The sequence below is a fragment of the Bos mutus genome, chromosome X, assembly GCF_027580195.1.
Source record: "Bos mutus isolate GX-2022 chromosome X, NWIPB_WYAK_1.1, whole genome shotgun sequence".
Taxonomy (NCBI): Eukaryota; Metazoa; Chordata; class Mammalia; order Artiodactyla; family Bovidae; genus Bos; species Bos mutus.
Genome location: NC_091646.1, coordinates 130060217 through 130074682, shown reverse-complemented (window position 1 = coordinate 130074682; position 14466 = coordinate 130060217). Strand labels below are relative to the sequence as shown.

The following is a 14466-nucleotide window of genomic DNA, read 5'->3' as shown; positions in this document are numbered from 1 at the left end:
GGACACTTGGACCCTGGGCACCCCCCAACCTGACCCTGGAGGACTCGGATACCTGGACCCTGGGCAACCCCCAACCTGACCCTGGAGGGCTCAGAAACCTGGACCCTGGGCACCCCCAAGCCTGACCCTGGATGACTTGGACACCTGGACCCCAGGAACCCCCCAACCTGATCCTGGAGGACTCGGATATCTGGACCCCGGGCACCCCCGGCCTGACCCCTTACCCCGAAGCCAAGAGGTCACTGACAGGGTTCCAGGCACAAATGAACACCTCGGACTCGTGGCCCCGAAGGACGGTGGCTTTGCTGGGCGGGATCTCCACGTCTCCATCTATTTCCATTGGTTTCGAGTGATTATCTGTCGCGGGGAACAGGACAGGACACGTGTCTCACTGACATGGAAGAAACCCATCCGTCCTCAGAGCGTGTAAGCTTGACAGATAACTTCCTCCGCTGCACTGCCAGGTCACTTGTGACAATTGTAACCAGGTGATGGCTTCTGTGAAGTCTTCACAGTCTCCAAATTTGATAGGGGAATTAAAAACTGGTGTTTATTCTTTGTAACTAGGGCCAGGCTCATAGGTAATAACAATGGGAATGAGACTGGACACAAACAGACAGCTGTCTCTTGAGCAGAATTTGAAGCTTTCTTCCCTGTCTTAGTGAACTCCGGGAGTTGGTGATGGACAGGGAGGCCTGGCGTGCTGCGATTCACGGGGTCGCAAAGAGTCGGACACGACTGAGTGACTGATCTGATCTGATCTCTGTCTTTTATTTCTACAGTAAAAAGACCCCTATTTTGTTACATTTTCCTAAGAAGTCAATGAGGAGAGGGGGACGCAGAGGATGCGATGGTTGGATAGCATCACTGACTCAATGGACATGAGCCTGAGCCAACTCCGGGAGATGGTGATGGACAGGGAAGACCAGCGTGCTACAGCCCATGGGGTCTCAAAGAGTCAGACACCACTGAATGAACAAGAGCAACACAGTGAAATTAGGAGTTCTGAACACCAAAGGCCATCTCACTCTTTGTTATATGCCTAGAACTTAAGTTGTGCTGTTGCTGGTTAAGTCGCTATGTCACGTCCGCGTCTTTGTGACCCGGCTTCTCTGTGCACAGGGATTCTCCAGGCAAAAATACTGAAGTGGATTGCTGTTTCCTCCTCCAGGGGATCTTCCCGACCCAGGGATCGAACCCGCATCTCTTAGTATCTCCTGCGCTGGCAGATGAGATCTTTACTGGTGAACAACTTAGCAACTGAACAAGTCAGTTGCAAATACTGCTACTAGAATGCAAGTTACAATTCAAACGACAGTGAGAATAATTAGGATACATATAAAGTTTCCTCAGCAAAAGTTCCTTCTGTTGATGGGACAAGTGATTTTATGAGACATCTTCCTGAGGCGTCACCTCCTTACCTACGAAGTTCCCACACGGACACGCAATCCTTCTTCCAGAAGGCTCACCACTCACAACCCCTTGGCCTGCTAACAACCTCATGGTCTTGGGACTCCAATGCTATTTTCTTACTGGAGCTAAGTGTGTTCCAGGCTTTTGAAGCCATGCAGACACAGCCCAGATGACCCAATGGGGACTCCAGGTTGTGAAAGGGTGGTGGCGACAGGTCATGGTAGATGCCGCACAGAAGAGACTCATCCTGGATCATGCTTTAGCGTTAAGTCGCTCAGTCATGCTGACTCCTTGCGACCCCATGGACTGTAGCCCGCCAGGCTCCTCTGTCCATGGGATTTCCCTAGGCAGGAATACTGGAGTGGGCTGCCATTTCCTCCTCCAGGGGATCTTCCTGACCCAGGGATGGAACCTGGGTCTCCTGCCCTGCGGGCAGATTCTTTACCATGTGAGCCCCCAGCAAAGTCCTGAAAAGTAGATCCACTTTTTCCCCTTCTATGTGGCACAAGAAAGAAGGTTCTTGAAGGTCAGAATGAAGTCTAACTTCAGACGCTGTAAGTCTCGCTGAAGCCGCCTTTTAATAAGAGCAGGTGGGACAGAGTAGAAGTTGGAAAACAGTGGACACTGCATGCGTGTGTATGTGTGTTGCGGGGGGAGGCCGGTGGCCAGCCCTCAGGTGGAAAGTAACCCCATTGCAGAGGCCCCCTCAAACGAAGGAGGAGCTGGGAGCTTCCAGCGCAGCTTGAGGTATGCACCTGTCTCCACGTGGCTACGCTCCCTTGGCGTTTTAGATTGAAAGAAACGGTGGAGTTTAAAAAGTTTGCAAGATTTCTGTAACAGCAGTAGGTACGTAGATTTCTCAAGCCTCACCAATTACGCTTCCTTTCTGGGGTGGAAGGTGAAGAAAACGGGGACGTTCACCTTCTGGGCTGTAGCTGAAGCAAACGAGGATGTTCACCTTCTTCCTGTTTTACTTTTAGCACCTTGACGGAGAGACCCCATGTGACTGGGCACACCCACGAATGACGTGCAGGCACAAGCCACGTTATCTTTTCTTCTCCTTTCCTGGGACCCTGTCCTTGCGAACCTTGTGAACAATGATTATGGGGCCTGCTGATGGGAGGTCATTTGATTCGACACTGCACAGACAGTCTTGAAGCCATCCTGCATGGCAGCCTGGCCCTTCTCTCTGCCCAGTGGTAGAGCCGTGTCCCGACTCCAGTGGGGAGAGGCCTCGGCCCGGAGATGACAATCTTCCCCCTCGGGTGTGCACAGCACTTCAGAGGGAAGGGGCGTTCAAAATAGGGAAGAAGACACACTCACTGGCAGAGACTTACATGCATGTACATACACACACACTCTGAACGTAGAACTTCCTTGAAGCTGTCTCTGAATTTGTAAGCAGGAGGTTCTCTGGCCTTCCCTGGCGGCTCGGATGGTAAAGAATCTGCCTACCAATGCAGGAGACGCAGGTCCGATCCCTGGGTTGGGAAAATCCCCTGGAGAAGGAAGTGGCTTGCTCCAGTGCTCTTGCCTGGGGCATTCAATGGACAGAGGAGCCTGGCGGGCTACAGTTCATGAGGTTGCAAAGAGCTCTCTGCCTCATTTCGCACACACTTTTGGGCATTAGTTAACAAGAACACTGCTGCAACCAGCCACATAAGTCGGCATTCGCTATGTGGGCCTGGTAACCTCTCAGTGACCATGGGCTCTGAGTGTCATGTCAGAATCTGTCTGCAGGGCAGGACAGTGCAGGGCGCCTCCAGAGATGAGACCCTTCTGAGCCGGGCGGTGTTCACACGGCAACACGACTACCTTTACACCCAGTGAGCTGTCAAAGCAGCAGAACTCCTACAGCAGAGGATGTGCAGGTATTAAAGAGTCACATCATCGGTACCACGTATACATTTAGACAGCCAGCGGGAACGTGCTGGGGCTTCCCACGTGGCGCTCATGGTAAAGAACCCGCCTGCCCACGCAAGAGACGGGGGCTCGATCCCTGGCTTGGGAAGAGCCCCTGGGCGGAGGAAACGGCGACCCGTTCCACTACTGTTGCCTGGAGAAGCCCGTGGACAGAAGAGCCTGGCAGGCGAAAGCCCACAGGAGTCGCAGAAGAGGCGGAAGTGACGGAAGCGACTTTGTGCACACACACGCATGGGAATATGCTGTTGTGATGCAGGGAGCTCTGTTAACAACCTAGGGAGGAGATGGGCTGGGACGGAGCTTCAAGAGGGAGGGGACATATTTATCACGTGTATACCTATGGCTGCTTCGTGTTGATGGACGGCAGGGGACCTATGTATACCTATGCAGACGCTGGTGTTCATGGATGGTGGAAACCAACACGATACTGCACGTTAATTATTCTCCAATTAAACAAACCAACCACGTCTAAGGACTTCGATGGGAAAATTGGAGCAAGAAGGCCTCCTGGGTGCAGAGTAAGCAAACGCTAGCCAAGGCCTGCAGGGCACCGTCCAGCGGACCCAGCCAGAGTCAGAGGACACTAGAGAAGCCCGCTGGGACCAGGCATCCCACACTCACTGATGGCGTGTGCTCCGTTCTCCTCCCCGTTGACTGTGGCCTCCCCGTTCTTTGGTGGGTTTTGCTGGGAAGCAGCCGCAGGTGCTGCTGTCGTGGCCGCTGCTGCTGCGGCTGCTGCCGCCGCTGCGGCTGCTGCGGCCGCGGCCGCCTGCTGCTGGGCCAGCTTCTCCCGGAAGGCCTGCTGCCGCGTCTGCACCACGTCCGGCATCACTGCGTCGATCAGGGACAGGGACTCGATGGGGCGGCCGTCGAACACCGTGCCGTCCTGCGGACAGAGCCCCGGGGAGGGGGGTGGGTCAGCTCCGGCTGGGCGTCTCCTGGGTTGGAAACGCAGGTGCCTGGGGCCCCGGGGAGGCGTGGGGGGCTGGGACTGGGAAGGGGTGGCCCATAGACACCCAGCACTCGGTCAATAACAACATGAACCCAGACGTGAGGGGGTCACCCCAAGCCTCCTATTTCCCATCACGACCGGAGGGCTGCAGTGGTCTCAATGGAAGGGGGCGATCGTGCTCCTCAGGGCAGGGGGGCATCTGGGAAAATCTGGAGGCGTGTCTGGTGGTCATGACTGCGGGGGGGTGCAGCTGGCATGTAGTGGGGAGGGACCAGAGATGCCACCCAACATCCTGAAGTGCACAGGATGCCCCCTCCGCTCTGAGAAGTCTCTGGCTCAAGCTGGAAAGTCCTGCGCCCCCCCACCCCCAACAATCAGGCTCTGACTCATAGCGTATGTTCCATCTGACATTATCAAACGCATGTTCTGCCATGTGAAGTGACTTCCGGGGACTCAGGATGCAGACAAATGCAGCCACGATATTGCTAACAACGGCACCGCTGAGTTACCACGCCTATTTCCTCGGCTTCCTCTCAGTTTCCTAGTTTCCATCAGGGATGAGGAAAAAAAAAATCTCCTACCCTTTTAGAAAACACAGGAGGGAGTAAGAGAGTCCTTTCCTGAGAAGGTGCTCTGATTATTAGAGTCACAAGAAACTCCAGGCCTCTCGCTGTGCCTGCTAGATGTTCAGACAGGTTTTAGACCGTTTTCCCTCATAAATCAGGAAGAACTGAAGGACGTACGTACCACCTACACAGTACTCGAATGAAACAGCACCCCAGCCGACTACCGGATACTACACGGTATTTGAAAATTAGGGAACAGAAAACAATGTAGAACGTGGCAAAAAGAAGCCACCCTCATCCCCTGATTATGCCCATGGAGTGGCCAGTGTTGACCGGCTGGCCAGACGGCTTCTACATCACCTTCCTTCTTTGCATATTCATGCCCCAGACGCATGACGATTTTGCAAAAGGTAGCAACTGCGCAGAGTAATAAAACGCTTCCTTGCCTAAACTCTAAACGCACACCGTCTCACTCGTAACAACCGGAAAGCTAAGTGATCAATGAGACGACCTTGCAGTCTCCTCTAGGCGATGTTGGACTTTGAATTGACAAGGGAGAGAAGGTATGGAAATGAAAGCCGTGGAAACTGGGTGTGTGTGTGTGGATATGTGTGTGTGTATGTGTGTGTGAAAGTCACTCAGTCATGTCTGACTTTTGCAACCCCTGCTCCAGGCCAGAATGCTGGAGTGGGTAGCTGTTCCCCTCTCGAGGGGATCTGCCGAAGCCCACGATCAAACCCAGGTCCCCTGCATTGCAGGTGGATGCTTTACTATCTGAGCCACCAGGGAAGCCCAAGAATACTGGAGTGGGTAACCTATCCCTTCTCCAGGGGATCTTCCTGACCCAGGAATCAAACCTGGGTCTCCTGCATTGCAGGCGGATTCTTTACCAGCTGAAAATTCTTTGCCTTTACAAGGGAAGCCCATATGTGTGTGTGTGTGTGCCCATGTATATGTGTGTGTGTGTGGATGTGGATATGTGTCTGTATGTGTGCCTGTGTGGGTATGTGTGTCTGTATACATATCTGTTATGCGTATGTGCGTTTGTGTGTATCTGTGTGTGCGCAGAGAAATCCAATCACAGCATCGCATAATCTGAGAGCTGGGGTCCTGTACTCCTATCCCCACATGTGTTTTGTGGGAAAAAATAAAAGAGACTTAGATGGGGTCACGTTGCCAGCAGAAGATCCCGGGCACCCCGATGTCTGAAAAGGAAAGAGGAGATTGCCTGCTGTTGGGCAGGAACGCCTACAGTATCCGCAGACAGCCAGGTGTTCTCTGAGATGCGGGGTTTTGGAAAACGACAGAGGAACGCATGTGAGAGAATGTGAGATACACTACTTCTGTGATTGTAAAAGCTTAAGGGAAAGTGGAGGTAAATGCTACAAAGAAAAGACAGGCCTGCAAGGATGAGAAAGGGGAAGAGCAGGCGGAGGAAAGCGTGGAAGGGTGCAGGGAGATGGGCTCGAGGGTGGGGTGATCGTGGGAGCGGACTTCTGGTAGTGAAGGGGAGGGGGCGCATGGCCACTGAACGGGGTCAGCTGTGCTGGATGCGTTGGAACAGAAAACGGGGACTTGGGGCACAGCAGTGTGCTGGATGGAGGTGGGGTGTGGGTAAACAGAGGCAGGACGAAAGAGAAAGGGTGGTAAGTGCAGTTACAATCAGAGGGAGTCAGACTGAGACTCCGGGAAGACCCGGACGTCACAGGAGGCCCCGGGATCCTCAGAGGACAGTCCCCAGACGGAAGCAAAGCAGGTGGGAAGGGGAGCTGTCTTGACCCCTCACCCTTTATCTTTAAAAGGCTTCAGTTCAGTTCAGTTGCTCAGTTGTGTCTAGCTCTTTGCGACCCCCTAGAATACAGCACGCCAGGCTTCCCTGTCCATCACCAACTCCCGGAGTTCACTCAAACTCATGTCCATTGAGTCAGTGATGCCATCTAGCCATCTCATCCTCTGCCGTCCCCTTCTCCTCCTGCCTTCCGTCTTTCCCAGCATCAGTGTCTTTATAAATGAGTAAGCTCTTCGCATCAGGTGGCGAAAGTACTGGAGATCCAACTTCAGCATCAGTCATTCCAATAAACACCCAGGACTGATATCCTTTAGGATGGACTGGTTGGATCTCCTTGCAGTCCAAGGGACTCTCAAGAATCTTCTCCAACACCACAGCTCAAAAGCATCAATTCTTTGGTGCTCAACTTTCCTTATGGTCGAACTGTCACATCCATACATGACTACTGGAAAATCCATAGCTTTGACTAGACGAACCTTTGTTGACAAACCTTTGTCTCTGCTTTTTAATACGCTTTCTGGGTTGGTCATAGCTTTTCTTCCAAGGAGCAACAAGCACCTTTTAATTTCATGACTGCAGTCACCATCTGCAGTGATTTTGGAGCCCCCCAAAATAAAGTTTCTCACTGTTTCCATTGTTTCCCCATCTATTTGCCATGAGGTGATGGGACCAGATGTCATGATCTTAGTTTTCGGAATGCTGACTTTTAAAAAAGGTTACAATAACCCACTTAAAAACTGCTATAAAATTGGCCCCGATATGCACATACCCTGATCTATAAAGAGGGAGGGTATTTAAGCAAATCGGGAGCAACTTAAATGTACACGTCTGGTCCCAACCTCCCGGAAGCAGCTGTGCAGTGAGAGCTCTAACAAAGCCATCGCTTGAAATAACCCTCTTGAACTCAACAGTACTCATCCCTCCGCTTCGATCTTCTGGGAGTGGCCTCACTCAGGTTCCAGTAAAACACAGACTCTAGTGAAATGACTCACAGGGTCCCTCTTCCACCGAACTGCTGAGAGACATCCAGGAGGAAGGGTCATTTCCGTGCCCGAGGCTGGCCCATGCCCATCGTGAGGCAGGGCTGAGCCTTGAACGAGGCGGGTCTGACCTCCCAGGGTCCACTACACGCAGATGGACGTGTTTCAGCACGTTTCCCACTGTTTGCCCTCCATGGTGGGCGGAATCCGCAGATACAGAAGGGCTGACTGTGGGACCTGAGCACCCCCTGTGGATTCTGAGAGACGACCGTATAAATCAGCATCCTTTTCAATGCATCATGATGACCGCTTTACGGTGAACGGTGTCAGATTCTTGATCTCCAAAGAAGATTTAGCTTGGGGCCAGGGACCAGGGTTGATCACTGAAGAGCTTTTGTGTAGCAGAAGTTTTATTAAAGTATAAAATGGGACAGAGAAGGCTTCTGACACAGATATCAGAAGGGGGACGAAGAGTGTGACCCTCACTAGCGTTGAGTTCAGTTGCTCCATTGTGTCAGATTCTTTGCAACCTCATGGACTGCAGCACACCAGGTCTCCCTGTCCATCAGCAACTCCAGGAGTTTACTCAAACTCATGTCCATTGAGTCGGTGATGCCATCCAACCATGTCATCCTCTGTCGTCCTCTTCTCCTCCTGTCCTCAATCTTTCCCAGCATCAGAGTCTTTTCCAATGAGCCAGCTCTTTGCATCAGGTGGCCACAGTATTGGAGTTTTAGATTCAACAGCAGTCTGTCCAATGAACACCCAGGACTGATCTCCTTTAGGATGGACTGGCTGGATCTCCTTGTAGTCCAAGGGACTCTCAAGAGTCTTCTCCAACTCCACAGTTCAAAACTATCCATTCTTCGGTGCTCAGCTTTCTTGATAAGTCCAACTCACATCCATACATGACCACTGGGAAAACCATAGCCTTGACTAGATGGAGTGTTACCAGGGTAAGCAAGGGAGCTATATCCTTTCTCATTAATTATTACAATAAATCAAAAGAATGTCTCAAGTTTGTGAAAACTTTACCAGACCAACTCACATAATTTACATTGTAAGATAACAGCATTAGCCAGAAGGTTTTCAGGAAGGAGAAAGTGTCCTCAAGCAGGAGATACACTGTTGTCATATAATCCTTAGGACAGAGTTTAAAGTGAGCTGTTTATGTACTCATGAGTTCAGGCTTAAACAAACAAACAAACAAACAAAAAACCATTTTGTGTGACTAAGACTTAAGGAATGTCAAGGGGGAAAAAAAAAAAAGATGTTTGTCCTTTCCTCTTCCTTGAGAATTTCAGGCCCCTATCTTCACCTTGAGAACCCCAGACCCCTTTCTCCTTCTCCTCCTCCTTGGGGACTCCGGACTTCTTATCAACCTGCCTAGGCATTGCCTCTCTCAGTAATACCACTGTGACCAACCAGTCCACAACCATCTATGGGCCTTGGGAGCTGGCTCCTTGGGTATCACAGCACTGGGATCCCCTGCTGGAGAAAAGGATTTAGCACAAAGGGAGAGGGGACCGTAATGCACTGGGAGAGGCCGTGGCAAACTCCCTTGCTAAGGTCTTCTCAGAGTGCCCAGGCTGCCCAGGGTGGGGGCGTGCTGCAAGGCCCACATCCTAACCCCCCGCCTCCCCAACCCTTGGGAGGAGGGCCCACATTACCTCGTTGATGCTGATTTCGGCCTCCACATACTGCAGGCCCTTCTGCAGGATGGAGATGAGGGCGGCGGGCGGCACTAGGGTCCCATTGATGTTGGACTGGCTGATATGGCTCTCGATACCGAATGTGAACGCCGAGTGGGAAAAACCTGCAGGAGCACACGGGAGGTGGGGAGGGAGGGTGGGGTTCCATGAGCAGGCACCCCTGGGGGGTCAGACGCACCTAACGAGTACGCGGCAGGGGGGTGCGGTCATGCTCACAGGACGCCCAGCCTCTGGTGTGGGCGGTGTCCCAGAGGCAGACGGCAGACCAAGGTGTGACTGCATGGAACAGCTGGTAAAAAAGCAGAGGTTTAAAAAAAAAAAAAAAAAGAAAGCGCCTTTCCAGTGCCATTATTATTATTTAAACAAAGAAACAACTTATTTAAAAAAAAAATTTTTTTTGGCTACCAAGTGCCACGAGTGGGATCTTAGTTCCCGGACCAGGGATCGAACCCGTGGCCCCACCGCACCCCCGCACTAGGAGCTGAGGAGTCTTAACCACTGGGCTGCCAGGGAAGTTTCCCCCTCCCCCCATCCCCAACCCTTTCCAGCGTTATAAAAGCAAAACAGAGGTCACAGTCTGCCCCATTGTAGACGTTACAGAAGTCGGATCCCAGGCTCTGTGTGCCTGGGTCCTGCACGGCTCCTTCCAGAAGCTCACGCTGATGTCTGCTGGCAGGAGCCCCCTCCCAGCATTCGGGGCAAATGAAGCTCACCACCAACAGTGGGAAGAAACACGAGGTGGTTCTGTACCCATCGCGGGGTAACCTTGAGTCGCTTTACAGAACTGGGCATGTCCCTACCCGACCCTTGGCTAAGGGCTGAAGGGTCCCCCCACACCCTGCAAAGCCCCTGCAGCACCCTCGTCAAATGCCTCTGCACGAACCCACTGACAACACTGGGCAGGTGAAAGGTAGTCACAGATAAGGCGTGCGCGGAGCTGCCTGGATGAAAATATGCAGGGAGAAAGACTGGGCTGCTGACTACACGGAACAAATGAGGCGTGTGTCAAAGGAGACTGCTGTAACAAACGAGGCCGTGTCAATGCAGGAGGCTGCCGGGCCAGGAAGGAGGTTTTTGGGGGCCTTCGGGTTGGGGAGGGAATGGTCTGAGGCATAAGTTTCCTTTCTGCTCTGTCACCTGTTGGGGGGTCCCGGGCACCCCACCTCCATCACTTATGAACATCTTGCCATCAAGACTGGCTCATCCTATGTGCTGGGGTGGGTAGAGGGGTTGGGGAGGGGAGTCTCATGGGGGAACCTGCACACTGCCTCCCCACCTCACTTTCCTAGGACACCCCCTTCATCAGCCGGATGATGGGCTGCCCGCCCCCAGGTCCCCCAGCCTCCATCCGGGTCAACAAATACAGCCAGCCTCTGCAATATACAGAACAGCCAGCAAGATGGCAATGTTACTCCACGCAAGGAGAGCCGTTTCTCTTCCTCCACTCCTCCTCCTCATGGCCTGATTATTAAGAATATATGCAATAGGCACTTGATTCATATTTATTTCCAGAGTAATACTGCAGAGCCTGCTACTGACTTCCCGTGTTATTTCTTTACAAGCCGGAACCACCTACATGAAACTGCAGGACAGCACCTTGGAGGCTCTGTCTCCAACACAGGGTCCCTGTGCTCCTGTTGTTGGAAGGGCATGAGCAGAGGAAGGCCCTTTGCAAATCGGCCTTCTGTTTTTCCTTCTGACTTGTTCTCTCTCTGGCCCTCCTTTGCCCTAACCACTGCTGCCACAACAGAAACATCCAGCCCTGTCTTCACCAAAGACCTTATTCTCTGCATCTCCGCCACCACACACAGAGCCTTAACCTCCAAGCTCTCTCATCCAGTTTCCGGCAAGGGTGCATGAGAAAAACCCCAGGTCAGCAGACAGAGAAGGACAGAGTGAGTATCATCGGCTGAGAGACACCCCAACCCCATGGACTCCCTACGTACTCTGGTCCACCGTGGCTTCTGTCTTGTAGAATTCTTCCCGGGTGACCATCTGACCCACTGACTTTTTCCATCTCCTTATCTGTGTCTCCACCAGCAGATCGGACAGGATGCTGGACTGAGAGTCATCTGCTTCCCTCCTGGTATCGTCACAAGGTCCAGAGCAGGACTACGCCCACTGGGTAATAACAAGACACCACCCGCCAGGCCCGACAGTGCCCACAGCTGACCAGGTCTTGCTTCTAATTGAAGAACGGTTCCTAATTCATGTAAGCCTTCCCACCACCACCTTCCCTCCCTGCTGGCTCAGATGGTGAAAGAATCTGCCTGCAATGTGGGAGGACCTGGGTTCGATCCCTGGGTTGGGAACATTCCCTGGAGAAGGGAATGGCAACCCACTCCAGTATTCTTGCCTGGAGAATCTCCACGGACATAGGAGCCGTGGGGGTCGCAAAGAGTCGGACATGACTAAACGACTAAGCACGCACAGGACCGTGTGCAGTCTCTCCCTTGTACCCTTCTCTTCTTTTTAGGAATCAGGTCCCGAGATCACCCTTGGGGTCTGACACAGGCCACGCACTAGCTCCAAGCTTGTGGCTGGACACCCGTCTCTCAGCCCACCACAAAATTCCACCTGGAACCTTCTGCAGAGCATTCCCCCAGGGCATAGCGTGGGCTATGGCCAGGGCCCCCAACAAATAACATCTCAGCAACTGACGGAGCAGCAGTCAGAGAGAGGTCACACTTCCGGTGTATGTCTTTGTCCGTTCCAGCTGCTGTAAGAAAATCCCACAGCCTGCGTGGTGTGAGCCACAGACATTTATTTCCCACAGTTCTGGAGGCTAAACTCCAAAATCAAGGCACTGGCACGTTCAATGTCTGCTGAGAACCACTTTATGGACCAGACACATGACTACGTTTTTCCCGTAACCTCAGGAGCAAGAAAGCTCTGTGGGGCCTCTTACAAGGGCACTAATTGCATTCACGAAGGCCCATCCTCAGGACCTGATCAACACCTAAAGACTGAACTTCCAAATATTAACTGGGGATAGTTGTTCAGTTGCTCATTTGTGTCTGACTCTGCGAACCCAAGGACCGCTGCACACCAGACTCCTCTGTCCTTCACCATCTCCCAGAGTTTGCTTAAACTCACGTCCACTGAGTTAGTGATGCCATCCACCATCTCATCCACTGTTGCCTGCTTCTCCTCCTGCCCTCAATCTTTCCCAGCAACAAGGTCTTTTCCAATGAGTCAGTTCTTCACATCAAGTGGCCAAAATATTGGAGTTTCAGCATCAGTCCTTCCAGCGAATACTCAGGGTTGATTTTCTTCAGGATGGACGGGATGGATCCCCTTGCCATCCAAGGGACTCTCAAGAGTCGTCTCCAACACCACAGTTCAAAAGCATCAGTTCTTCTGTGCTCAGCCTTCTTTATGGTCCAACTCTCATATCCATACACGACTACGGGAAAAACCGTGGCTTTGACTCTATGGACCAGGGTTACATTTAAACGTATTGAGGGGAGGCTTGCAAAATTCAGTCTGCAGTCACCTTGGAAATCTGCCATCTCTGGGAAGGACGCTACCTGTAGGGTGGCCCAGCCTCCACCACCATCTGCGCCCACCCCTCCCAATCGGACTCCAGGGCTACTGAGCACATTCACTTGCAGTTTGCCGGTCCTATAGCTTCTGTGCCTTAAGCGTGCTCAGCTTTCAGCACACCTCTCCTTCCACCCAACAAGACGTGGAAACAAAGAACGGACTATCAGCGGGTAGAGACGGAAACGCTTGGGACTGGCTCAGTGGCAGGCGTGCAAGTTGGTGAACAGGGGCAGAATAGAGAGCTTGGTGGCACCTGGATGGCCGATCCAGGTGACAGCTCAGTGTGAGTGCCGTTGCTGTGCACTGGGGCAGCCGCTGAAGCTCGGAGACCTGCCCACTACTTAGTAAGAGGCGTCCCCGATGAAGCACTCCTCAGGAAGGTTTCTCAACCGTCACATGTGAACCAAACTGTTCTTTGTTGTGAGGAGTGCTATGTCCTAGGTGTTACAAGATTTAGCAGCATCTATGATCTCTACACACTAGATGCTTGTTTTTTGTTTGGGGTTTTTTTTTTTTTTTTTGCTGCCCTGCATGATCTTAGTTCCCAAACCAGGGACCGAATCCATGGCCTTGGCAGGGGAGGTGTGGAGTTCTAACCACGGCACCAACAGGGACGTCTCATTACACACCAGGTGTTAGCAGCAAGCCTTCCATAGTCGTGACAACCGAAAACGTCTAACTAACCCCAGTACGGCAGAGAACCAAAGGCCCACAGGAAGCACACCCCCCTTAGTGACACACTCCTCAGGTCTACATCACGGACACATGTGCTTCATTTATAAACACCACGGGTGGATTGCTGTCACTGAAAACCAAGCCACAGAATTCAGGTAACACATAGTCATGGGGGGCTGGGGGAGCGGGCAGATAACCAGGTGAAGGAAGAGTATTTTTGAAGAGAAAAAAGGGTATAATCATGACAAGATGGGAAAGGTTTGCATGTGCTTAGTCACTCAGTCCGGAGAAGGCAATGGCACCCCACTCCAGGACTCTTGCCTGGAAAATCCCATGGACGGAGGAGCCTGGTATACTGCAGTCCATGGGGTCGCTAAGAGTCGGACACGACTGAGCGACTTCACTGTCATGCATTGGAGAAGGAAATGGCAACCCACTCTAGTGTTCTTGCGTGGAGAATCCCAGGGACAGGGGAGCCTGGTGGGCTGCCGTCTATGGGGTCACACAGAGTCGGACACAACTAAAGTGACTTAGCAGTAGCAGTCACTCAGTCGTGTCTGACTTTTTGTGACCTCCATGGACTGTAGCCCACCAGTCCACGGGAATCCCTCTGTCCATGGGATTCTCCAGGAAAGTATACTGGAGTGGGTTGCCATGCCCTCCTTTGGGGGATCTTCCCAGCCCAGGGAGCAAACCCAGGTCTCCTGCATTACAGGCGGATTCTTTACTGTCTAATCCACCAAGGGGAAGATTTATACTACATTTTTTATAAGGCACAACAAGACCATCAAGAGTTAAGTATGCACCCCATCTGTTCACTGCAGCATCATTCACAATAGTCAAGACATGCAAACAACCTAGATACCCATCAACAGGTGAACAGATAAAGATGACATGGTACATACAGAAA

General features: G+C 52.2%; 1 protein-coding gene across 4 annotated transcripts in view; it reads right to left on the bottom strand.

Annotated features, from left to right (window-relative positions):
• Window positions 1-14466, bottom strand: part of LOC102285105 (transducin beta like 1 X-linked) — a 252846-nt gene that overhangs the window by 21678 nt on the left and 216702 nt on the right. For all 4 annotated transcript variants that reach the window (XM_070366068.1, XM_070366070.1, XM_070366069.1 and 1 more), the window contains 3 exons: window positions 9294-9439; window positions 3958-4222; window positions 225-357 (listed from right to left, as the gene is read on the bottom strand). In XM_070366068.1, the coding sequence (XP_070222169.1) occupies window positions 225-357; window positions 3958-4222; window positions 9294-9439 (544 nt within the window). The remainder of the gene's footprint in view (window positions 1-224; window positions 358-3957; window positions 4223-9293; window positions 9440-14466) is intronic.